Source organism: Vicia villosa, linkage group LG1 (assembly GCF_029867415.1).
Source record: "Vicia villosa cultivar HV-30 ecotype Madison, WI linkage group LG1, Vvil1.0, whole genome shotgun sequence".
NCBI lineage: Eukaryota > Viridiplantae > Streptophyta > Magnoliopsida > Fabales > Fabaceae > Vicia > Vicia villosa.
In genome coordinates, this window is record NC_081180.1 from 223,338,753 (window position 1) to 223,364,680 (window position 25,928).

Below are 25,928 nucleotides of genomic sequence, written 5' to 3' on the forward strand. Positions count from 1 at the left end.
ATACACTTATGTGATAAAAGATCAATCTAGTAAATGTGATGACAACTCAAACTCAAGATGTCTATATTGTTGCAAAAGGGGGCATACCATTAAAAAATGTCGCTTTAGGAGATTCTTGGTTCCCAAAGGCATTTTCAAATGGACTCCTAAGAGCAACCTTTGTTTCACTCACACACAAGGACCCAATGAAAATTGGGTACCTATTTCCCTTGTTTAAATTTGTAGGTGGAATGTCTTGAGCCATCCGAAAGAAGATGGTTTCTAGATAGCGATTCCTCAAGACATATGACGGGTGACATATCTTTATTCTATGACTTTGTGGCTAAGAAGAAAGGATTTGTGACCTATGGTGATAACAACAAGGGAGCAATACTCGGTAAAGATAGTGTAGGTAATCCCTCTTCTACTACTATCTCTGGCGTCCTTCTAGTTGAGGGCCTTAAACACAATCTTATTAGCATCAGTCAATTATGCGACAAAGGATACTCGGTATCATTTTCTAAAGAAAGTTGCATAATTAGAAATGATGACAAGAAAGATGATGTGTTCAAAGGCCTGGGGGTAAATAATGTATACATGCTTGATCTAAATGATGTATCCTTGATTGAAGCAAAATGTCTAGCAACTATGAGTGAAGACTCATGGCTTTGGCATAGACGTTTAGCTCATGTCAACTTTGATTTGCTAAACAAAATCGTCTCAAAAGACTTAGTATCCGGCCTACCTAAAATAAAGTTTTCCAAAGATCACTTATGTGATGCATGCCAAATGGGGAAGCAAACGAGGATTTCTTTTAAATCTAAAAACATTGTTTCAACTACTAGACCTCTTGAACTTCTCCATATGGACCTCTTTGGACCATCTAGAATAAAAAGTCTAGGTGGAAACTATTATGGGTTTGTCATAGTTGATGATTTCTCTAGGTATTGTTGGACGATTTTCTTAGCAAGCAAAAGTGAAACCTTCTTCGCGTTTGAGAAAATTTTCAAGTTATTCCAAAATAAATTGAACACTAACATAGTATCCATCCGAAGTGATCATGGGGGTGAGTTTGAAAACCATCTCTTTGAAGAGTTCTGTGGCAATCATGGCATTAATCATAATTTCTCCGCACCACGAACTCCCCAACAAAATGGTGTTGTGGAACGTAAAAATCGGGTGTTGGAAGAACTTGGGAGAACTATGATCAATGAACATGGGCTTCCAAAATATTTTTGGGCCGATGCCATAAATATGGCTTGTTATGTTTTAAATAGGATCTTGATACGTCCTATTCTAAACAAAACACCTTATGAACTCTTGAAAGGAAGAAAACCAAACATTTCTCACCTTCATGTATTTGGATGTAAGTGCTTTGTTCTAAATAATGGAAAGGAAAATCTTGGCAAGTTTGATGCAAAAGCGGATGAGGGTATCTTTCTAGGATACACTCAATCTAGTAAAGCTTATAGAGTATACAACAAAAGGTTACATATTGTTGAAGAGTCCGTACATGTCTCTTTTGATGAGTCTTGTCCGAAAGTTGTCGGAAAAGGTAGTGTTCTTAATGGTGCAGGTGTCTCAACTGAAAGTTTACTAAATGATCCGGATGCCAAGCTTGAGAAAGATAAAGAATCCCTCTTACCCGAGAATAATGAAGAGGAAGTGGATCAAACACCTAAAGAGAAAGTGGAAGACCAACCAAGAGAGAAGAATGATCTTCCTCCTGCATGGAAATCTTCTAAGGACCATCCTATGGAGAACATTCTAGGAGACATATCAAAAGGGGTGACAACACGGTCAAGGATAAGTAACTTTTGTTTTTATTATTCTTTTGTCTCTCAAATTGAGCCTAAAAAATCCAAAGATGCATTAGTCGATGAGCATTGGTACTTAGCTATGCAAGAAGAGCTAAACCAATTTAAGAGAAATGAGGTTTGGGACCTTGTCCCTCCTCCGCGAGACCATCGAGTAATTGGCACTAAATGGGTGTTTAGGAACAAACTAGACGAAAATGGTATCATCACTCGCAACAAGGCCCGCCTTGTTGCTCAAGGGTATAGCCAAGAGGAAGGGATCGACTATGAGGAGACCTATGCTCCGGTCGCCCAACTTGAGGCAATACGCCTATTAATTACATTCGCATGTTCACAAAATTTTAAGCTTTATCAAATGGATGTTAAGAGTGCATTTCTAAATGGGTTTATTAATGAAGAGGTTTATGTATCTCAACCTCCCAAATTTGAAAACATTTATTATCCTGATTATGTTTATAAACTTAAGCGTGCCTGGTATGGTTTAAAACAAGCTCCTAGAGCTTGGTACGAGCGGCTTAGCAATTTTCTAATTAATCAAGGTTTCTCAAGAGGGAAAGTTAATACCACCCTATTCATTAAAAGACATGAAAAGCATTCAATATTAGTTCAAGTGTATGTGGATGATATTATCTTTGGTTCCACTAACATGACTCTTGTAAAGGAGTTTTCTAAGCTTATACAGGGAGAATTTGAAATGAGCATGATGGGTGAACTAAACTACTTCCTTGGACTTCAAATAAAGCAACTAAAATAAGGAACGTTTGTGAGTCAAACCAAGTATTGTCAAGAACTCATCAAACGGTTTGATATGGCAAAGTCCAAGGCCATTGACACTCCTATGCCTACCGCGGTAAATCTTGATTGGGATGAACATGGTAAGTCGGTTGATGTAAAAAGGTATAGAGGTATGATCAGTTCCCTACTTTACCTTACCGCTTCCCGTCCCGATATTATGTTTAGTGTGTGTATGTGTGCAAGATATCAATCATGTCCCAAGGAGTCTCACTTAAAAGCCGTTAAGCGCATACTTAGGTATCTTGTAGGTACAACTAAGCATGGCTTATGGTTCTCCAAAGGTAGTGATTGCTCTTTGGTCGGATATTCCGATTCCAACTTTGCCGGGTGCAAATTGGATAGGAAAAGCACTAGTGGAACATGTCACTTCTTTTCTAATTCCTTGGTTAGTTGGCATAGCAAGAAACAAGTGTCCGTTCCGTTGTCAACCGCCGAGGCGGAATATGTGGCAGCTGGTAATTGTTGTGCTCAAATACTTTGGCTCAAACAACAATTACTTGACTTAAATGTCAAGCTTGATCATATTCCTATCTTTTGTGATAACACAAGTGCTATAAATCTAACCAAAAATCCAATCTTACACTCTCGCACTAAACACATAGAAATTCGACATCATTTCCTTAGGGATCATGTTGAGAAGGGTGATGTAGTGTTTGACCATGTTGATAGCAAAAATCAACTTGCCGACATCTTTACAAAACCACTAGCTACCGAGCCCTTCTTTCACATCTGTAGGGAACTTGTCCTTGATATATCGGATAGGTTGCAACTATGAGTAGTTGCATATGCTTTATTTATTATTATTATCTATGCTCTCACAATTTTTTAAGTGTTCATTGAAAGATATGTGAGGGCTTGTTTCTCATCTCCCTTGTGTAAAGGTAATATCGTTTCAACCTTAAATTCACTTCATGCTAATATATCACTATGGTAAAGTTGAAATTTGTTCATCAATATGATTATTCTATGCAAGATTTGGTCATTACATGCATACATTCATTGCATACAGCCAAATTTTGAAATTTGCAAGCCTTAGGTCGACCTACTCTTTATGTGAGTCGACCTACTCAAAAATAATTTTTAAAAATTTAAGGCTAATGCGTCGACGCATCCACTGCATAGGTCGACGCATCGTTCGCAGAATTTCAAAATTAGGTTACATTTAAAAAGGGAACACAAAGCAAATTCATTCTCTTCCTTCCTCTCCTTGCGCCGACCCCCTCACACAAACCCTACGCACCACTCATCTCCTCCCTCTCACTCATCCATGGCTTCCCACAAATCACTGAGAAAGAGAGCAAGCATAGAGGACTCTTCCTCTCAACAACAACCTGAAATAGAGGATGCTTTGTCCCTTATTCCTGATGCTCTTGTGGAATCCTACTCTTATCATTTCAGAAATCGAAAAGTCATCAAACAATTCATGCTATTCACAGGAACTCTGCGAAGACTTCATCTTCAACAGGTAATGGAACTACTTGAATTTCAAAATTTGGGCACTTTTATTGAACTAAACCATGATTACAATGAGGATTTGGTAAGGGTTTTCTATAATGGTATGCAAGGACACTTCCAAGGCAGTTCCTTCAACTTTCAGATGGGTACAACCACATACGTCATCACCGATAACACCTGGAGGCAATTAGGTCTATTTCCACTCTGTGAGAATGCTGTCACGGTAACTGATACCAACGTGTTGACCCAGTTTGATTATAATGTTGCTCTGAACAACATGTTGAGGCGCCCTCATGCTGACCATATAGTTCAAAGCAATTTGTTCCCTCGGTCTGCTACTACAGGTCTCTTAAACATTGTTGATAGAATTCTACAATGGATTGTGGCACGAATCATCCGACCTAAACAAGGTGGATATTCTCGTGTTGACCAACAAGAAGTGTACTTGGTTTGGTTGATCAAGAGCAGAATTTCGGTAAATTGGCCCCATTCTATTGTGAAGCGTATGTTTGAATTAAAGGAATCAGGTAGAGGCACCGCTATTGGATATGCATCTCTCATCCAATGGGTGCTTAATAAAGTCAATATTCCATCTCAGCGGCTTCCCAAGAAGAGCATATCAATTGACCAAGAATTCACAAAGAAAACACTGAATATGATGGGCTTCTTCTACAATCGCGCCACGGCTGCCTATGGAGCTGTCCTACGAGGAAACAATCCGGACCTCAATAGAGAAGATGAGGATGAAATGAACATCGATGAAGAGGAAGATATTGAAGGTGAAGATGAAGATGAAGATGTGGATGCTGAAACTGCCGGCTCAAACATTACACAGTTGATGGAGGCTATGCGTCTTCAACAAATTGAAAATCAAAATTTGATGAATGAGCGCCTAACTACTCTGACCACTCGTGTCACTGAGCAAGGTGCTCAATTTACAGCCTACTCAACACTTCAAGAGCAAAGGTACAACACACTCTATGGTATGTTGGATGCACAGAGCAACCAAATCTCCTCCTTCACAAGTGCCTTCACGCAACACTACCCATTTCCTCTGGTTCATACAGCTCAACCACCACCACCGGCTCAAGAAGGAGATGATGATGCTGAGGCCTAGTGTTCTCTTTTGATTTTTTTTTGCATTCACCATTTACATATGGTCATGAACATTTTTATTGTATTTTGTGACTTCATTTTATTTTATGCTGGACAAAATTCTACCGTACTTTGTGTTTGTGTAAGGATTTGAATTGAGCTATGTGCACATTATGCGTTTAGGTATTTATGTTATGTTGCCATTTATTTTATCATTAAGCGTTGTTTTATGTGAATGATTGCTTTATGATTATGATTGCAAAAGGGCTTAGTAATGATCAAAATTGAATTATGTTATTCCGCCATGTATGTATAATATTGCCTGCCTCTTTTTGATGTTGTCAAAGGGGGAGAAAACTAAGTGAATCAGCAAGCCAATAGAAAACACATGCACCAAGATAGGGGGAGCATATAGAAAGGGGGAGCAAGCACTTCGGCTAAGCAACGCCTCGACAAAGATTCACAATTCTTGCCATCATCAAAAAGGGGGAGTATGTGAGAGCAAGGTGTAGTTTTCATGATGTCAAATCATTGTGAATCAACTACAACTTAAGTGGAAACTTAGAAACCGAGCAAATGCAACCAAGACAAGTATTTTTGGCTACAAGACACTAATAGGTCGACTCATAGATACAACAGGTCGACCTACTGCAAGCTGCTTCTGAAAAATTCTATGTAAGGGCTGAATGCGTCGATGCATCACATGAATAGGTCGACGCATGGAACTTTGTGTTACCTCGGGTATGCGCACGCTGACTCTTCAGGTCGACGCATCCACTCTTTGAAATTCAAATGAAAAAGCAAAATGCGTCGACGCATTGAGTGACTAGGTCGACGCATATCATTTTGGGGAACCCACGGGAATGCGCACGCCGACCCTTCAGGTCGACGCAAGTGTCACACATGGCTCATTTTCAGGTGCAATATATTCAATAGGTCGACCTATGCAGAGAGCAGGTCGACCTGTCGCTAATAAATTTGGTTTTCTGCTGTTTTCATTTTGGCCTATGCATTGTATGTGGTATAAATACTCAAGTGATCATTCTCAAGCATTTTAACAAGAAACGTGAAAGATTGACTCAGCTTCTTCTCATCTTCAACCTTTCGCTTATTGATCGAGAATCACACATAATCATCTTTCTCGATCGAAGTAAGGAACGTGTGTTGATAAGGTTCGACGGTAGATATTTGTCTTGTTCAAGATTCGACGGTAGACATTCATCTTGTTCGAGTGAAGATTGTTGAAGGTGTTTCTTGTATAAAACCTTAGGGTTTTTCCTTCTTCATCAAAGATTTTGTTCGAAGGTTTTTGACGTTCGATTCGCTTTGGTAATCAATTCAGCCGTGCATAAGGGATTGAGGGATTGAAAATCCGCTCAACAAACTTGATACAACCGGAGGATTGAGAAAGGAATGATCGGGGTCTTGATCGGTGAAGATCATAGACATTGACTTGATTCAACTTGAATCAAGGGGAGGATCGAATTGTATTCAATTTTACTGCATGTGTGTAGTTGTTGATTGGTACTTTCTATCCTTGTTAAACATTTTGCAATCTAATAAAACTTTCCTAATTTCATTTGAAATTAGGGGCAGACGTACTCCTACGAGGACGATAGAGGAACTGCCTAAACAAATATCGTGTTCCTTATCGTTTTTACTTTATCTTGTTTCCCTTTGTTTTCGTTTATTTCCATTGTTGAACAAAAACTAAGTTTAGGTAAAATATCGATCACCAAGTGTTCGATAAAATTACTCAATCAAATTTTTGTTCAAATTTTAGTGAAAACGTTCATTGTGAGTAATATACCATATTGTGTGCAATTGATACAATTGATATATTCGTTAAAACGTAATTCATCATTTGAGATTTTCATCCGTTCGGTTTAGTGCACATATCCGGTCCTCGATAACATAATCGCTCTTAGACGATTAAGTGATTCAGGGAAGTCACGTTTCAAAAGCTAAAATTTTCTTAAGTCGGAAAAAGGTGGTCTATTCACCCCCTCTAGACCATTCCTATCGTCTAACATGAACTCCTTCTGAACCAAATAATGTTCCTTGTGAAGTAGAGCTCTAAAGATTGCATAGAGCTCCAGATCATAAGTACTCCATTTTCGACGGGCATCACTTAATTTTTTGGCAAGAAAGGCTACAAGTTTCTTCTCCTGAGATAACACAACTCCTATTCCCACTCCACTAGCATCACACTCAACTTGGAACACCTTATCAAAAGTGGGAACTGCTACTAAATGTGTGGTATATAGCTTCTCCTTAATTAGTGTAAAACTCCGCTCTTGCTCAAACCCCCAATTGAACTTCCCTTTCTTTAAATATTCAGTAATAGGTGCAGTGATAGTAATGAAATCTTTAATAAACCACCTATAGAAGATGGCCAGACCATGAAAGATACGAACCTTAGTTACGAAATTAGGTGCATGCCACTCCCTTATAGCTCTCATATTTTCTTCATCAAACTGTTTCCCTTCTTCGCCAACAAAAAGCCTAGGAAAAGTAACTTGTTGGTGCTGAATGTACATTTTTTTAGATTAATGTATAGCTAGTTCTCATGTAAGACTTGCAACACTTTCCTCACATGCTACAAATTCTTTGCCGCATGTTTGAATTTAATGTATAGTTATTTCCCTTTGTAATTTTCTTCTTGTATCTTAAAATTTTAATAATAGAAGTGTGATGATTTTCCTTTCATAAATGCTTAAATTGTCCTTGTTTTACATATCTTTAAAAATATCAAACTACCCATGCTTGCATATTTACTTTCTCGCAATTGCATCTTTACCTACCTTTTTTATTTTGATAAAGGGGGAGAAATATACTCTTAGAAGGAGCGTATATTTTCTATCAAACTCAGAGGAAGTGTTATCACTCCAAAATACATATTGTTTTGTTTTCTTTTACCCCATCCCATGACATATGTGTTCTCATAATAAAAAAACGAAAATGTGAAACCTTGTTTTGCAGGTAATATATCTCTAACCAAGGCATCGTATTTTGATGATGACAACGATTGTGACAACTATGATGACAACTATAAAGACAATTGTAAAATAATCTATAACGGTCAATCATAAAATCAAACATAAAGATAACTAGTTTTAAGTCAAGCATAGCGCTTAAACAGTTAAGGATAAAAATTCAAGGTATATGGTTTTGATGAATTTAAGTTGGCAAACAAAGTGCTTTATCTAAATCCTAAAGAGATCTCAAGAAGTGTCAACGCGGAAGATAATATCTAGAAAATGGCTTGTAGAAGGAGTTAATTTCCTAAGTCAGTAAGTGAGTGATCTTTTGTAAAAGCAAATGGCTTTTCCGTAAAAATATATGGCTATAAGCGCACACACACAAAAACCTTTTTTCAAATACTTTAACCAAGAAAAACCATTTTCAAAAGTGTCTTTAAGTTGTGTGAAATGACTTAGAAGCATAGGAAATAACAAAAGGGATATATGTGATCAATCTAATTGATTAGGCCATTATGCTTATCGATTTGATTTGTTCAAACTTAAGCCTCAAGCTATTTAGACCGCGCCTCAATGATGTGCAACAACTAGAAATATCTCATTTCCTTTTTGATGGACCAGAAACAACTATTTTTCATGATATAATCGATTAGGCCAGAGTGCTAATCAATTAGACAACAGTCAAAATATATAACAGGTTCAACCCACGTTCAATTCCGGTAAAATCTTACAAATTTAAATTCAAAGATACACCGGTTCATTGTCAGATTCGAGTTTAAAATAGATACCTGCTATTATATTTTAGAATTTGGATTGAATTTTAAAAAGTGAAATATTTTGGATTGAATTTTTTCACACCTCTACCTGAATGTTAACCTCACCTAAACATTGTTTGATTGATGACTAAATTATCAAAACCCTAGAAAATGCAAGTCCAACTACAATCCATCATCTTTCAAACGAGCACCCCCATTCCCCTTTCCCAAACCCACCTTCAAAAAAAAGTACGGCAAAACAACAATTTCCCACAAACTTTTGAAACCGCAATCTTCTTTATGCAGTTGTGGACGACTTACTAGGATACCACTGCAAATCTCCGAACTCAGAATCATTCTCCTCTATTAACCCACCAATGTCGTTCACAGCAAGGTCAAGGTTCATTTCTTACTCCAATTCTCTTTTTTCATTTCACTTTCTCTCTAAACCTTTTTCTCACTCTCTGCATCATTTCACTCCCAATCATCTCATTCATGATGCCATTTCCTCATTCCATACCTTGCTCCACATGCATCCTACCCCATCCATCATCCAATTCAACAAGATTTTAGGTTTTCTTGCTAAGACTAAGAATCATTACACCACTGTTATTTCACTTTCCGACCGATTAGAATTCAATGGAATTACTCCCAATATTGCTACTTTGACCATCTTGATCAATTGTTACTCCCATCTAGGTCAATTGAATTTTTCATTTTCTACATTGGGAAAGATTCTTAAATTAGGTTATGAACCGAATACCATAACCTTGACTACACTTGTCAATGGTTTGTGCCTTAATGGTAAGGTGAGAGAAGCTTTGCACTTTCATGATTATGTGGTTGCGCGTGGATTTCACTTTGATCAATTTGGTTATGCGTCATTGATTAATGGGTTGTGTAAAATTGGGGAAACAAGAGCTGCCATGCAATTATTGAGAATGATTAAGGGAAATTGGTCAGGCTTAATGAGGTAATGTATAACACCATTATTGATAGTTTCTGTAAAGATAAATGTGTAGACGATGCCTATGAGTTATATTCTGAAATGATTGCAAAGAGAATTTCTCCTGATGTTGTCACTTTCAATTCTCTAATATATGGATTTTGTATTGTCGACCAACGATTTAAGAACTTTTTAACTTTTTATTTAAAAATTAAAACGATATCGTTTTGATTATCTTAATGAAAAATTAAAATAAAGAAATAAAAAAAATAATAAATAAAGATGTTGTGGATGCTATTGATTTTGTTGCAGATGGTTTTGATATTGAAGAAGAAGATTCAAACAATGAAACAATTGTTTCTTCCTTGAAATAAAATTTAGTAGACAATGAAGTTATTTTGTTATAAATTATTCAATTAGATTATGTTGTGATTAAACTTTATTTGCAATTATACTTTTTGTAATTTTGTACTATTTTGTTATGTGTGATACTTATGTTTAAAATTTAAATTTAAATTATGAACTTGTGAATTTATTTATGATATGATATTTTTGAAAAATTTAAGTGATAGTTATATTTTATAGAGACTAAATCTTCCACTTCGACAGGTTTTATACTTGTATATTTTTGTTATAACTACTGGTCTATTTAGCCGAGTTATCCAGTTTAATCTGATTTAGTCATGTGGTTCGACCAATAAACCAGTGATCTAATATCCTCATTGATTTGATGTTCGGTCCGTTTTTTAAAATAATTATTTTTTCTCCTTCATTTATGATTAGTTTGTTGAGTGTTTTTTCTAGGCTAATTGTTAATAATCATTAAAAATTCAAATACATATCTTTGAAGTTTCATATTTGTATTTGGGTGATTTCGTTCAATCTAATAATATTACTTTTATATATTGAATTAAATTTTTCGGATAGTTTGTTGCGATATTTTTTTTTTACCAAGAGAAAATCAACTCATATCATTAATCAACAAAGTAGCAATACAAGGAGGTAATACATTAAACCAACTACGCCTAGTCCAAGAATCGGCCGCCTTAGCTAAGGAATGAGCCACCGAGGTCGCTTGGCGTTTAACAAACTTCACCTCAAAGTTAGGAAAATCAAAAAGTAAATTACGAATGGAAGAAACAATAAGACTAAAATCAGACAAACCAGGACGATCCGAGAGAATAGCTTGGATAGTTCTTTGAGAATCACTTTCAAAAACAACCTTCTCCATATGTAGATCAATAGCACTAAGGATAGTCTCTTTAATAGCCAACGTTTCCGCTTCCATAACAGAAAAAGAGCCAAAATCCCAAGCTGTTCCCCCACACACGAAGTTCCCCAAATGATCTCGAAAACAACAACCTCGATTCGTAGTACCTCTACGAGTATTAAAACCCGCATCAACATTGCACTTCAAACTCCCCTCCACCGGAGGACTCCAACTAGTCGTGGTAACAGAAATGTTCTCATTATCCCCATGGATTTGGGCCTTAGACCACTCTTGCCAACCACAAAGAGCTTGAGAACCAAGACTAGAAGAAACCTCGCTTTCATTATTCCAAATCATATTATTATGATTTTTCCATATGGTATCAATCATAACCGCTACTCTCCCCGCCACCATAGAATTCTCTCAACAACAAATGTCAAAAATCAAAGAAGTAACATCCGGAAAAAGATTTTGGCGAGAAGTCACAATATGAGCCAAACCTGCATGTTGCCAACAATTCTTTGTAACTTCACACCCGAAGAAAATATGCCAAGAATCCTCCACATGCGAGTCACATAACGGACAAGTAATCAGGCAAGACACATAATGATGATGCAACCTCGCTCTAGTGGGGAGACAATCTCTACAAATCCTCCAAAGAAGATGTTTAACTCGAGGTGGAGCCTTGATATTCCAGAGACTACGCCACTCTCCTGTCACCCTACAAGAACCACCCGCCCCTTGCACCTTCCGCCACAACCTATAACCCGATCGAACACTATAACATCCATTATGCTCCTCTTTCCAAATCCACTTATCCTCGATCGCGTCCTCAATTAAAGGAACCTGGAGGATAACATTCGCAATCCCATGGTCAAACGTTTCCTTGATTAAGGGTACATTCCAACCTTTACCATTAGGAGACATCAGATCACTAATCATAAACCCATAAACCTCTTGTCTTTGTGGACCATTTAACATACCCTCAGCAATTCCCCTAATCCAAGGCTCACCCATCACAAAAATGTTCCTCCCATCCCCAATGCTCCACCTACAACCAAGTGCAAGAACCTTCCTAGCTTGCCAAATGCTTCGCCAGACAAAACTTGGATTATTACCCAACTTAGCATTAAAAAAAGAAGTGTGAGGGAAGTACCTAGCTGTATAAAGTCTACCCACAAGAGAGTGCGAATTAGACAACAAATGCCACCCACGCTTCACTACCATCACCAAATTAAACGACTTGAGATCACGGAAACCCAACCCCCCTTCATGCTTGGGCCTTGTCATCTTCTCCCACGCCATCCACCTGATGCCACTACGGTTACTTCCTCCCCCCCACCAGAACGAATTAAGCATTTTCTCAATATCCTGAATAATACCATCAGGAAGGATAAAGAGACTCATAATATACGCTGGAATGGACTGAAGCACCGACTTTATCATAACTTCTCTACCTGCTCTAGAAACCGGTCTACCCCTCCATGAATTAATCTTCCTCAAAATCCGATCCTTCACATACCCAAAAACAGCCTTTTTACTCCTACCTATCAGGGAAGGAAGCCCCAGATAAGTTCCTGTACCAAGGACAAGACTCACTCCCATAATGCTAGCCAGATCCTCCTGGGCAGGTATACTAATGTTCCTACTAAAGAAAACCTCCGATTTAGACAAATTTATTTCCTGGCGATATTTAGACTAAATAAAAATTGTTTTATTAAAAAATTTAATTTGTGAATGACTCTTATGTGTGATAAATTAAATAAAAAATATCAAATTATTATTTTTTAAATACAGAAAAAAAGTGATTGAAAAAATAATTGTAAATTTTCAAAAAAAAAAAGATTTAAAATTAATTGAATTGTAGAAACTATTTAATGGATAGATTAAAGTAAACATTCGTAGTTTGCTTTTCATATTTTTGTTAAACTTTAAATTATTAAGCATGCTATGGAGATAGCAGATTAAATAAGTAACTAAATTTATGATTAATTAAATTAAAATCCACGCCATGCGCTGTTGTAAATTAATTTTTGTTTGATTTATATTAAATTTAAATTATAATTAGTGGTAAATTTTAAAATTTGTGTAAAAATAATTTGATATTGAAGACATTTGTTTCAACTTTTACCTTTGCTATGATTTAAAAAAAAAAATTTAACAATGTTTAGATTCACATATCTCTTTTATTTTTAAAATTTTAGCGAATATTTTTTGTTGGAGCAATTTTAGGATTGTTAGATTATTTTATTTAAAATGGATATTGGATCTATCTCCTTCAAAATATTCTGTAAAATAAGGATAAACTATTGTAATGAGTTGTGTAACACCTTAATTTCATGCGTGCAATAATATGATAAGTAACACCTAATTTCCTGCGTGTAATAATATGATAAAATCAGAGTAAAGCATTCAACATATTAGGATGTAACACACATCACAATTCTCAACCTGTTCTGTAACATATTAATTTAAAGTTTAAAACATGCAACACCTGTCATCGCATGCTCACTTTCACTTGGAATATGATTGTAGTGGAATTTATCAAATAACGTAATATGAAGCATGTATGTCATAACTCAATACTTTATTAAACTTCAAACAATTACGGTAACCAACTTAGAAAAACAACATAAGCAAAAACAAAAAGTTAAGAGTATAACATCCAACTCTACAACATAATAAATAGAATAAAATGTTTGAACGCACCCAGTGTTACAGAATCAGAGCACGTAATCTAAAATGCAAAATGAAACTAAAAGAAGAATACCCCTCGCTGTAATACCCCAAAATTAGAATTTATATTGTTTTGATGTTTTGTTGGGAATATTGTGAATTTTGATGTTTTGTTGTTGCGGTTATAGGGTGTGTGGCCTTAGTGGGAGGATAGTACCCTGACTTAGAGATAATTAGAATAATTAGTTAATTAAGTTGAGTTGGGAGGATAGTACTCTAATTAGATTATGATATTACCTTGTAAAATTGTTACATCAAATACATGGTTTTGTCATCATCATAAAGGGGGAGAATGTTAGAACAAAATTTGGTTCTGCACTCTATCTCTATGTTTTGATGATAACAACACATATATTTTATACGTAAACAATTTTGTTTCTAACGGTTTCTTAAGTGTGCATATTAGAAATGTTTTTTGATTCATGACTGTTGTTGTAAAGAATAATCAGATATGTTAGGCGCGTCAGAAAGACTATTCACTTACACTCTTGAAGAAACATCAGTAGTTCTGAAGAATACTGAATGTTAATAAAAAAGAGGATCTCCTGTGTACTTCTCAATAAGCTACTGCTTTAGAAGTCTCAAGTATCTCTAGAATAAACAAGTCTATTAGAAGATGTTGCTTCAAGATAACAAATCAAGTCTACATTAGAGACAAGCTTTTGCTTCAAAGATTAGAAATCAAGATGTTTTCGTCAGAAGAGCTGTTGTTTTTAACTCTGATGACATAGTCAAAATCAGGTGATAAAAAAAGATAAGAAATACAGAACACATCGTGACATCTGATCTTTTGAAGTCCCACATTGAAAAAAAAACATTTTCTTCATTCTCCATTTCTCTTTATCTAAATTTTATGACTCTTAGTAAAAAATTTAAATAATTTTTCGATCCATTATTAAACTACTGAGTCAGACTTAGTTTGAGTTATCGAACAAAATTGAGTTTTTCATAAATTTTGATTGAGCCAAATTCGTGCTACAAAAAATTATATTATAAAATTAAATATTTTATAAAAGCCAATACATTATTTATGACAATTTCTTCATAGACCCCCATGGGGTGAGGACCTCTGTTGTAAACCCCAAAATACCCCTTGATTTCGAAGATGCATTTTCGAAATCACCCATTTTCACATTTTCAATTATTTCGGAGATGCATCTTTGAAAACACCCATTTTTTAGTGTTTTCGGATATGCATCTCCGAATTGCTATGAATAGACCAGTTTCGGAGATGCATCTCCGAAATATGCTCTGAGTTTTTCTGTTTCTTTTCAAAATAATGATTAATCCCATATTTTATATTAGTCGATAAAATATAACAGAATCGACAAAATATAACACGTAAATTAGAATAAAATACCCATATTATAAATACGAAAATAGTTGTACGGGTAAGTGCTCAGTGTCAAAATATTACAACACGAATATAAAAAAGTCATGAATAAAACATAAATAGGCATCTGCTACTGAGTATGCCTAATGCGAACACCCTGCAACCTCTTTTGCCTCCTATACGCCGTCGCACCGGCCGCGTCACTGACCATCCTCTCCACAATGGAAACTGCCTCTAGAACGCCCTGCTCAATGATACCTCCGTCCAATGCATCATGCTCAAGCATCTGTATCCGCTGGCATATCGGCAGGAGATCAGTGACATGGTCATCCTTAGACTGCTGGTTCTCCAAGATCTCTTCATGTGGCCTAGGTGGATCTCCAGGAGCATCGGGTGTCATCAAAGGATGTGATACCCGATAAAACCATGTCACGTACCCATCTACATAGTGTCAACTCAGGGTAGCCACCATATGCCGATACTCCTCAGGCACCAAATGATGCGCCCAATTCTCAAATATAGCAGTGAGGCCCACTTGGGTAACGGTGTTAGGAGCAACCTCAAACAGAGACCTCTGTATCATCTGCACACATCCAAACTGTCTCATGCACTGCTCAGGCTGATACCTGACCATGGTGTTGGTCCCACATGCCAACCATCTAGAATATAATGTGATGCGGTCGAATGAGACAACATTACCGTAATCAGTGAAGGGCATCCAATGGATGTCATCATGAATAGTGCGGTCAAGGTACACGCGATATGGGCCTACCTTGTTATTCCCCCTTTATAGGATGTATTGGGCGGTCCTGGGCATGGCGTCATCGTCCACAGGATCAATGTTGTAGTCGTGGATGCGGTGGAAGCATGAGCTGATCCAGCCCTGAAACACAAACACGAAAATATGTAAAAAATAAATATGAACCATAATTAAATGTGAAATAATTAAAAAGAAACGTACAGTAAGGAGTGTGCAAGAGCTAGTCAATTGTCTAGTCTTTCAGTTGGAGGCTTCATTCAGCTTCTGGTATAGGTAAACCAGAATGGTGGCCCCCTAGTTTCGGTCATGCATAACCCGCCAAGCCCGCTCCCAGCTACAACGTCATTAAACCACTGAGCCTGTGGTTTAAACAGATCAAATATTTTCCACGCATGGTTCATGGATTTTATGGTCCCCCTTTCCCGTCACAACAAAAACAAAAACAAAAAACATTGTTAGTTAAACCGTTAGAAGAAAGTAATAAAACATAAATAAAAAACGGTTAAATTATAAAGTGCAATAAAAGACAACCTCGCCCTCCGAAACTCGTCGAGCGACATGGTCATGATAGTAAATCAACAGAGATGTGTCTGCAGGCCCTCCAGGGTAGCCCTCCTCCTCCGCATCATCCCCGTCGTGCTCAGGGTGAACATCGGGTATCTCCTCCTCCTCAACTCCCATCTCCTTCTCATCCTTACGGGAAGAAGACGCCTGAGCCAGCCGACTCCTCGATTTAGATGAGGAACCTACCGGCGCCTTATCCATTTGGACGGGCATTCATACTCAACACCGTCTCCGTGTCGTTGCTAACTGTGCAGCCCGCTCGCGTCGAGCTGATGCCGTCTGGATCTCCCTACCATGTCTAAGTCGTGCTTGGTTTCCTGACGTTTTCCTGAAAAAATTGCACCAGGTAAGACGTTGAAACAATTCAAAAAATAAAAAAAACAGTTCAGACTAAATTCGAAAGTGCATTTCCGAAACTGGTCAGAGGTGATTTCCGAAACTCCATTTTTGTAGTGCCCATTTCTTGCCCTAAACCATTAAAAATCCTATTTTTACCAACCAAACACTACTGGATGTTGCTAATAACTTCAACTAACTACATTTTGTTAATTTCTAACACCCCTAACAAGATTATCAATGATAGAGTTTAAAGTTTAGAAAATTACAAAGCTTTTAGTGTGCCTTTGAGTGAGCCTTTGAACCCTTTGATGTTGTAGAGCAACTTTAGATTGTGTAGAAAGTTTGAAGAAATGGGTGTGGTGGTGAAATTTTGAAGTTTTGAGTAGAATGTGTAACACCCTGGATTTCTGCTTACCCCGCAGGGCTTCCGGCCTACCAAGCATGTCACCTGCTTAATCAATACTCTCCCTAGGTCCGCTTACCGCTGCCCAGGAAATATTGTTTTTGCCTCCCGCAAGAATCGAACCACATACCTAAGGGTTAAGTATGTATTCATTTTTTACGTCTTCGGAGATGCATCTCCGAATTATAGGGACATTTATGGAGAATAATACTCATGCACCGACAGTGTAAGGATATTTTGACACTGTCAGTTAATTAGAGCCGTTAGATTTTTGTTTAGTTGTTGACTTTTATTTTAATTACATAAAAAGTATTATATATGAGTGATTGTGATGCACCGACGTCTAAAGTATTTTACTCCGACAATGTATAACAATTAACACCATATATATATATATATATATATATATATATATATATATATATATATATATATATTTGATTTTTGAAAACGTAATATTTTTCTTGATAATAATAATTCTTTAATAATAATAATAATAATAATAATAATAATAATAATAATAATAATAAATAAAAAAATTACGACAACCAACGAAAAACATTGTTTGGTGACTACAGTCCACCATCTTTCAAACCAGCACCCTTTTCTGCTTTCCGAAATCATGCTCCAACAAATTGCCTACCACATTTTAAAACCGTAATCTTCTTTATTTCCCATCTCTTAACTCAGAAACACTCTCCTCTGCATCATTTCCTACAACAATGTCGTTCAATGGGTCAAGGTTAATTTCTCACTCCAATCTTCTTATTTCATTTCACTTTCTCTCTAAACCTTTTTCTCACTCTCTGCATCAATTTACTCCCAATCATATCATTCATGATGCCATTTCCTCTTTCCATCAATTGCTCCACATGCATCCTACCCCACCCATCAATCAATTTAACAAAATTTTAGGGTTTCTAGCCAAGACTAAGAATCATTACACCACTGTTATTTCACTTTCTCACCAATTACAATTCAATGGAATTACTCCCAATATTGCTACTTTGAACATCTTGATCAATTCTTACTCCCATCTAGGTCAATTGAATTTTGCATTTTCTGCATTGGGAAAGATTCTTAAATTAGGTTATCAACCGGATACCATAACCTTGAATACACTTGTCAATGGTTTGTGCCTTAACGGTAAGGTCAGTGAAGCTTTGCATTTTCATGATTATGTGGTTGCGCGTGGATTTCACTTCGATAAATTTGGTTACGCGTCCTTGATTAAAGGGTTGTGTAAAATTGGGGAAACAAGAGCTGCTATGCAAATGTTGAGAAAAATTGAAGGGAATTTGGTCAGGCTTAATGAGGTAATGTATAACACAGTTATTGATAGTTTGTGTAAAGATAAATGTGTTAATGATGCCTATGAGTTATATTCTGAAATGATTGCAAAGGAAATTTCTCCTGATGTTGTCACTTCCAATTCTCTAATCTATGGATTTTGTATTGTTGGTCAATTGAAAAAAGCATCTAGTTTTTTAAATGAGATGGTGTTGAAAAACATCTACCCGGATGTTTGTACTTTTGCTATATTGGTCGATGCCCTTTGTAAGGAGGGAAATGTGAAAGAAGCTAAGAATCTATTAGTTGTGATGATGAAAGAAGGTGTAATACCGGATGTTGTTGTTTACAATTCACTAATGGATGGGTATTGTCTAGTTAATGAAGTGAATAAGGCCGAACATATGTTGAGAACTATTTCTCGAATGGGAGTGGCGCCTAATGTTCGGAGCTATAGTATCTTGATTAATGGATTATGTAAGATGAAAATGATCAGTGAAGCCTTGAGTCTCTTTAATGAAATGTGTTGCAAAGGAATCACTCCTAATACAGTGACTTACAATTCTCTCATTGACGGTTTGTGCAAATCGGGGAGAATCTCGCATGCTTGGAAGCTTGTTGATGAGATGCATGATAAAGGTCAACCAACTGATATATTCACTTACAGTTCTTTAATAGACGCTTTATGCAAAAACCATCTTGTTAAGAAGGCTATTGCATTAGTAAAAAGAATCAAAGACCATGGCATTTTACCAAATATGTGCACGTACAACATACTTATCGACGGACTATGCAAAGAGGGACAACTTAAAAACGCACATAACATTTTTAAGGATCTTTTGACAAAGGGTTATTGTTTAAATATCCAAACATATAATATTATGATCAATGGATTTTGTAATGAGGGCTTGTTTGATGAATCAGAGGGCTTGTTGTCAAAAATGGAGGACAATGGTATCATTCCTGATGCGGTAACGTATGAAACTATTATCCGAGCTCTCTTTCATAAAGATGAGAATGAAAAGGCAGAGAAACTTCTTCGTGAAATGATTGCTAGAGGTCTACTATAAGATTAATTCTAGGTAAGATAATTTCTCATTATATAATTGGTTATTTTCATGACAGCTATGTAATCATTATGATTTGTTTATTTTGTTGATAGTTACATACTCAAAAGAAGGTGGACTACTTAAAGGTAGAAGGTGTACTCAGAAGGTTGAAGGTAAGAGCTTTGAAAGCCAGAAAAATGGGTTTATTAACAAATTGGCATATGAATATGTATTTGATGATAATCATCCCTCCTTATTATAGGATGAAAACACAAAGACATGATGAATATATCTCAAGTGCTGATGACCGTGTTAATATCTAAAGTGTCTTTGAGTTAAATGTTTTTCAACACCTTATGGCTCATGTTCTCCTATTAAAATTAGAATGAAATTAACTTATATATCAATAATAGTAACAAATTTGAATCTGTCTTTTGCATTAAACCAGAAAAACACTTAATCTATCTTGTACCTTTATGATAGAATTCACTAAATAAAAACTCTTAGCAACTTTCGATATTATGCTAATTCTTGTTATAGGCTGATGCAGTATATGATATCAATTAGGTAAATGCTCTCTCCTTATCACCTTATAATTTGCAGTGAAGACTTTGCTACTTGTGAATTAGCAACCCTTCTATGTTGGTTAGAGATAAAATGGTTCCTTGTCTAACAGTGCCTTTAAAATGTTTTAAATTTAAGGGGTAATTTCGAGTTTTTATAAGAGAATAGGATAGCGGGACGGAAACCGCTCTGCCCCCGTGATTTACCCTTTAGCAGCCGATATTGTGTTTAGTGCCGCTAAGGCTCTTCCTATAGCTGCCGACCCTCGTTCTGCTTTGCTATATTGGGATATCGCCTCTATTGGACGCTATTGGCTACTCTTGTAATATATTTAGGCTTTTACTTTTATATGCATTGGCAGTGAAATAAGTATTTCAATGTCAATTAATCATTACTGTCTAATCACTGAAATATATTTGACTTTGATCTTATCTATTTTAAAGTCATACAAAAATGAGCTTGTGATTGGTTGAAATTGTAAATCTATTTTAAAGTCATACAAAAAATGAGATGTGATCGATCGAAATTGTAAAATGTCTTACGCTGATAGTGCGTGAAAGTTTTTTTTGTTTGTATGACCCTCAATTTCTTAGAGGAAGGAGGTTATGATAATTGGAGTTTGACCAAAAGATTAGTAAGGTCTGACCTGTTCTTGTTCTAGTCAGGATTCAAAAGTTTATGCTCTTACAATTATTAATTAGTCATAATTAATACTTTAATACTCAATTTCCCACGGGGATAGCGATAGCAGCTGGATTGTAAGTCTCCTAGTAACATCACATGATCACAGGATTGTGTGTTGCAAGATATTACGATCCGTGCTACAATCTTCGAGTTACAATTTTTCAACCCCCTCGTGATCTTGTGTTCACTCTCGGTTTGTATTACAAGAATGTATCTAAGCTCATTCCTTTTCTTTTTAAATTCTGTAATATGTTATGAAATCATGTTCTGGAAAATATTCTGCATGAATCAAACATGGTCATGGTTGTATTTGTATTTTTAAGGCTTTGTTCTTTTCTTTTTCTCAATGCTATTTGTAATGCTTTGTTATATCAGCCTGCTCTGTCATATTTTTAATGCTTTGTTCTGTTCCTTTTCTTAGCGCTATCATTGAACAAATATGTATCGGATTTTCCCCTAACTGACCTACTAATGCAATGTGAACATTTTAATTGATGGAATTTTATTGTGTTTGTTTTTTTATTGCAGACTGATGTTGTTTAACCAATGCATCAAACTTTGCCAAGTTTTTTTTTTTAACAGGGTATCCTTTTTGCAGGTCAATGTTTCTTACAAGTGGATATGTAGGTGGTTCCGGAAAAGTATAATCGGACAAAGAAACCAGGGCATCCCGCGGCAATGTGGAGGCGATTACAGATATGGTATGGCATAGCATTTTAGCTCTGATCAAATTTGGTTCTCGGCGGAGGGAAGTAATGAGGTTGGAATAGATGATAGTTAGGGTTTCAGAGGAGAGGCTTGCAGGGTTCGTGAGGCTACTGCGGAGAAGAATGTTGGCCATCTTACGTGTGTGGGTCTTACGGGAAGGATCCAGAAATTGGGTGTTACGGGTAGGATCAAGAAATTGGGATAGTGTGATTGAGAAGAAATCGGCATCTTCTTTAGTTTTAAAGCAATCGTTGAAAGAATCTTCATCCACGGAACTATGGAAACTGGGGTTGAGCGCGAGTCTAGCTATTAAGGCTTTGAATTCCGAGATATCCAGTCGCATCGCGCTCAACCCCAGTTTCCATAGTTCCGTAGATGAAGATTCTTTCAACGATTGCTTTAAAACTAAAGAAGATGCCGATTTCTTCTCAATCACACTATCTCAATTTCTTGATCCTACCCGTAACACCCAATTTCTGGATCCTTCCCGTAAGACCCACACACGTAAGATGGCCAACATTCTTCTCCGCAGTAGCCTCATGAACCCTGCAAGCCTCTCCTCTGAAACCCTAACCATCATCTATTCCAACCTCATTACTTCCCTCCGCCGAGAACCAAATTTGATCAGAGCTAAAATGCTATGCCATACCATATCTGTAATCGCCTCCACATTGCCGCGGGATGCCCTGGTTTCTTTGTCCGATTTCCTTATCGAGTGGGTCGCTTCAGTTAACACTACGCATCAAACTTAGCTCTATTGAAAGTGTCTTAATTTGTTTGAAGATTATTATCTAATCGAATTCCTACAAAAGATAATTTAGTTAGACGTGGTGGAATTATAGATCTGATTTTTTGGTAGCTGCCGGAGATACAAGATGAGCGCCACTGCTTTCAGTTCCATTTGCTTTAACAGAGGTCATTCTACAAACAAGGCACTAAATTCTTAAATGCCATTTTCGCTACAAGATGGTTGGCTCATTATTGCATGTTCTATTGATTTGTTATTATTATGGATACTTGTTCATATAATTTCATTTTGTTTCTATCAATGTTGTTATCTTTTCATCCTTAGTAAAATGCCTAATATATGGAGGTTGGTGATAATTTCAAATTTTCAATCATCTTTTTCTTCTGCAATCGTCATGTCCTGATTTAATGCTTTAAAATATTCCTTAGCTTACTTTCTTTCAGAAAATAATTAATGGCCTTCCAAAACACACTTGAAGATTGTTGATCTTTCTTCAGTATGTTCTGAATAATTGTTGTCTCTTTGTTATTTTATTTAAAGATTGTTTTCATTATAATTAAAAGAAAAATTTCTTCAACCAACAGAAGGATTTTAATGTCGTTAACTGAGTTGTTCTTCCTTAATAAAGTTGTTAACGAACTTGACTAATGAAATAGTTTTTAAAGGACTAAAATCTAACTTTTATTAGATAAAGGACGAAAGTGAAACCTTAAATTAAGTTAAAGGATTTCATGACTCATTAAGCCAAGTTTTAGTTATCATTTTAATATGTGGTGGATTCGTCTGCTCTTTTGTATTCATTTTTCACCTTGATTCGTTAGTGTTTTGTGCCGCCCACAAGGCTTAGGGTGAAAGGCCCAAGGTGATGCAGTAGGAAGTTCTAGAGAATAGCAAACGCTAAACCTAGAATAAAACACATGGTTGCAATCGCAAAACTTAATAGATGAGTTCTGGAATCCACCAGAAAGAAAAAAGAACTCTGATTTTGTTATAAAGATAATCTTTATGGCCATGCCAAGATCTTTAAATACAGGAAAAAAAAGGCTTAAGGAGACCCTAATGCTTAAAAATATGAGATTTTCTTATTCCACACCATGCTTTTCTAGCGCACCATGTGAAATTCCAAAAATGCCCCTCAAAATCGAAAATATATTTCTGGTGCGCACCAAAATCTGATAAACTGTACAATGGGACCACAAATGTATTTCTAGTTTTAATCCGAAGATATACCTTCGATTTTGTGCTATACAGAAACCAGAAAAATATCATTAAATAACACCAATATCTCAAACTCAAAATACAAATCATAACATAAATAGAGGAAATACATTAAGGATTTTAACACAAATTAAACATTACAAATCAACGTCCACGTGGACGTTGCAACATCATGATAATATTATCGAATCTAGCTCGATCAGAACTTTTTCCTCAAAACTTATATAAGTATTTCATATAGCCCGCATATCAACGTCGTTCTTCAGCTCACAGTTGATGAACACAAGCTTCCCATCTATATCAACAGATGGAGAGCGGTACTCGATCTTCACAACTTTCCGATTGTCGCCATAAGGTACAAGTTCTTGCAATATTACATGCACTTCTTCAATTGGGGTGTACGTGGTGAATTTAAATTCGCGTGATGGTGTGACGCCGGTAAAGTGCACAACTCCAACATGTCATTTGATATTCATTTTCATGTTCATTTCTGGTTTTTGGTGTTGTGGTAAGAAATAATATGACAAATGAGGTTATTTATAGTAGTAGGATGCAAACATGAACCATACAAATCCTATCCTTCTGTCAGAGTGAAAATCGGAAGTGAAACCCCGGTTTTAAATTAATGGAAACAAGAAATATATTTCCGGTTAGTCCCCTTAAAGTGAAAAAATCAGAAACAGAACAGAAACAACAACTCAAGAAATAAACCTTATGTATTGAAATATCGTATTTTGGCCAAACTACAAAAATGACTATATTTCCACAACATGATACACGTACAAATTGAAATTTACGATAAAATGATACCAAACTACGTAATAGAGATGAAAAAATTATCGTCGGTCAAATCCACTGGTGGCATCCCTTTTGACTTTTCTCTATGTTTTTCTATTTCAGTTTTGTTCAACTTGTTGTAGTCTTGCACCCTTTCAATGAATTGGTCCGACAAAGTCTTGGACGGGATTGTGAAATGAATCGCCCACTCTAGTGATGTAGGTGGTATAGGGCATCCCAGTTTCAAATACACTTGAACAAAATTCCATGAATTTGAAATCCACCCAACCCATATGATACGATCATTGAGATTTGGCGTTTGAGTATTGCGCAGAGGGAAAAAAGTCTCCAAGAAACTGTATCTTGTAAGATTAATGCACACCCTCTCATATGCACTGCTATTATATGACCCATATCAAGGAAGCACATCCACTTATCCTCCGGTACAAATCCACTCACGCTTGGTACAAAAGCGTTATATATTTCTTCAACTTTCTCTTTACTCCTAAACACACGTGTGTATAAATCTCTATCTCCCCTCAACTCTTTGATTAGGGTATGTCGGATAATAATGTAATCCTCCTCCCTTTTACCGAGCAACCCAGAAACAGCCCAAAAACCACAGTTACCGTCACCCCCAATATTGACGATCCGTTCAATTAACTTGTGCATTAAAAGTGGCATGTGATCGATGGATGATATTTTTGGTGGATTCGTGTAATAGGTGGTTTGCTAATATGAGCACCTTTGAAAGCTCTGATTCACCTCCTAGCAGCTTTACTTCTGAAGTCTTGATCTTTATTTATAGTCTTCAGAGAAAGAGACGTTGTGAGGATAAAAGAGTCTTTTCTTAAAAGCCAACGGTTACTTTCCAACGGATATAAGTGAGTTGTTGGATATTAGAACACGTTACTTCCTTAGCATGTAGCTTGCACCTTTGACATGACGGCGTGGAAGATATCTTTTGAGTAGTACAAATGTTTTGATATTTGTGAATTGTTGAGCAGACCGTTGTACTTCTGATTCTGAAGTAGTTAGCTCGGAAGAGATCACTTTCTTTTCTTTGTTCTTCTGATGATGTATCTGATGAGTAGTTCAGAAACTACTTTGTTATGATAGCATGAAAATATCAGAACCAATAGGAACAAAACTTTGTCTTTCAGAAATAATAACAATAAACTTTATGAAGTACGACGCAGGTCTTCCTAGATCGAATCTGTATCTAAAGAGATAACTGATTTGAGAAATGGACAACACGAACAATACGAGCAGAAGTATTATATTCCTTCAGAATAGAACAATGTCTTCAGATAATAGTGCAACAACATATCTGAGTAACACGTCTTGATATCTGAACAAGAATTCTAACCACTAATTCGTATTTCTGATTTGTATCAGCTGATCTTGACTATGTGATCAGTGCATTTTAATGCACGTTCTTCCATGTTTGTACTCAAGCATTTCTTCGGTTTTTTTTATTTATTTTTATGTTTTAATATGTTTTTATATTTTATTTTATTTTTGCACTTATTTGTTTTTCGTATTAATTTTTCAGCATTAACAGTCTGCACGGAAACGATCATATATGGAGTTCCAGGAGTCCGATTGAGGCGTTCTAATAATCTCCGGAAAGCTAAGAGAAAGAGCTACAATTCTTATGTTGGAGTCGAAGTCAGAATCGGACTGTAGAAGGGCCAGAATATTCGTTGAAGTTGCAGCACT

The 25,928-nt window shown here is 36.3% G+C and overlaps 1 protein-coding gene across 2 annotated transcripts; it reads left to right on the forward strand.

Moving 5' to 3' along the window:
- Nucleotides 1–17,760: 17,760 nt before the first annotated feature.
- LOC131644907 (putative pentatricopeptide repeat-containing protein At1g12700, mitochondrial) lies at nucleotides 17,761–21,393 on the forward strand. Of its 2 annotated transcripts, XR_009296777.1 has the most exons (3): nucleotides 17,761–19,540; nucleotides 19,621–19,680; nucleotides 21,354–21,393. XR_009296777.1 is itself a non-coding variant. In XM_058915519.1 (2 exons), the coding sequence occupies exon 1, from the start codon at nucleotides 17,891–17,893 to the stop codon at nucleotides 19,526–19,528; it is 1,638 nt and encodes a 545-aa protein (XP_058771502.1). In that variant the 5' UTR covers nucleotides 17,761–17,890; the 3' UTR covers nucleotides 19,529–19,540; nucleotides 19,621–21,336. The 2 variants fall into 2 exon arrangements, 1 of the variants encoding a protein (XP_058771502.1); XM_058915519.1 differs by lacking the exon at nucleotides 21,354–21,393 and having other exon boundaries at nucleotides 19,621–21,336.
- Nucleotides 21,394–25,928: the final 4,535 nt, after the last annotated feature.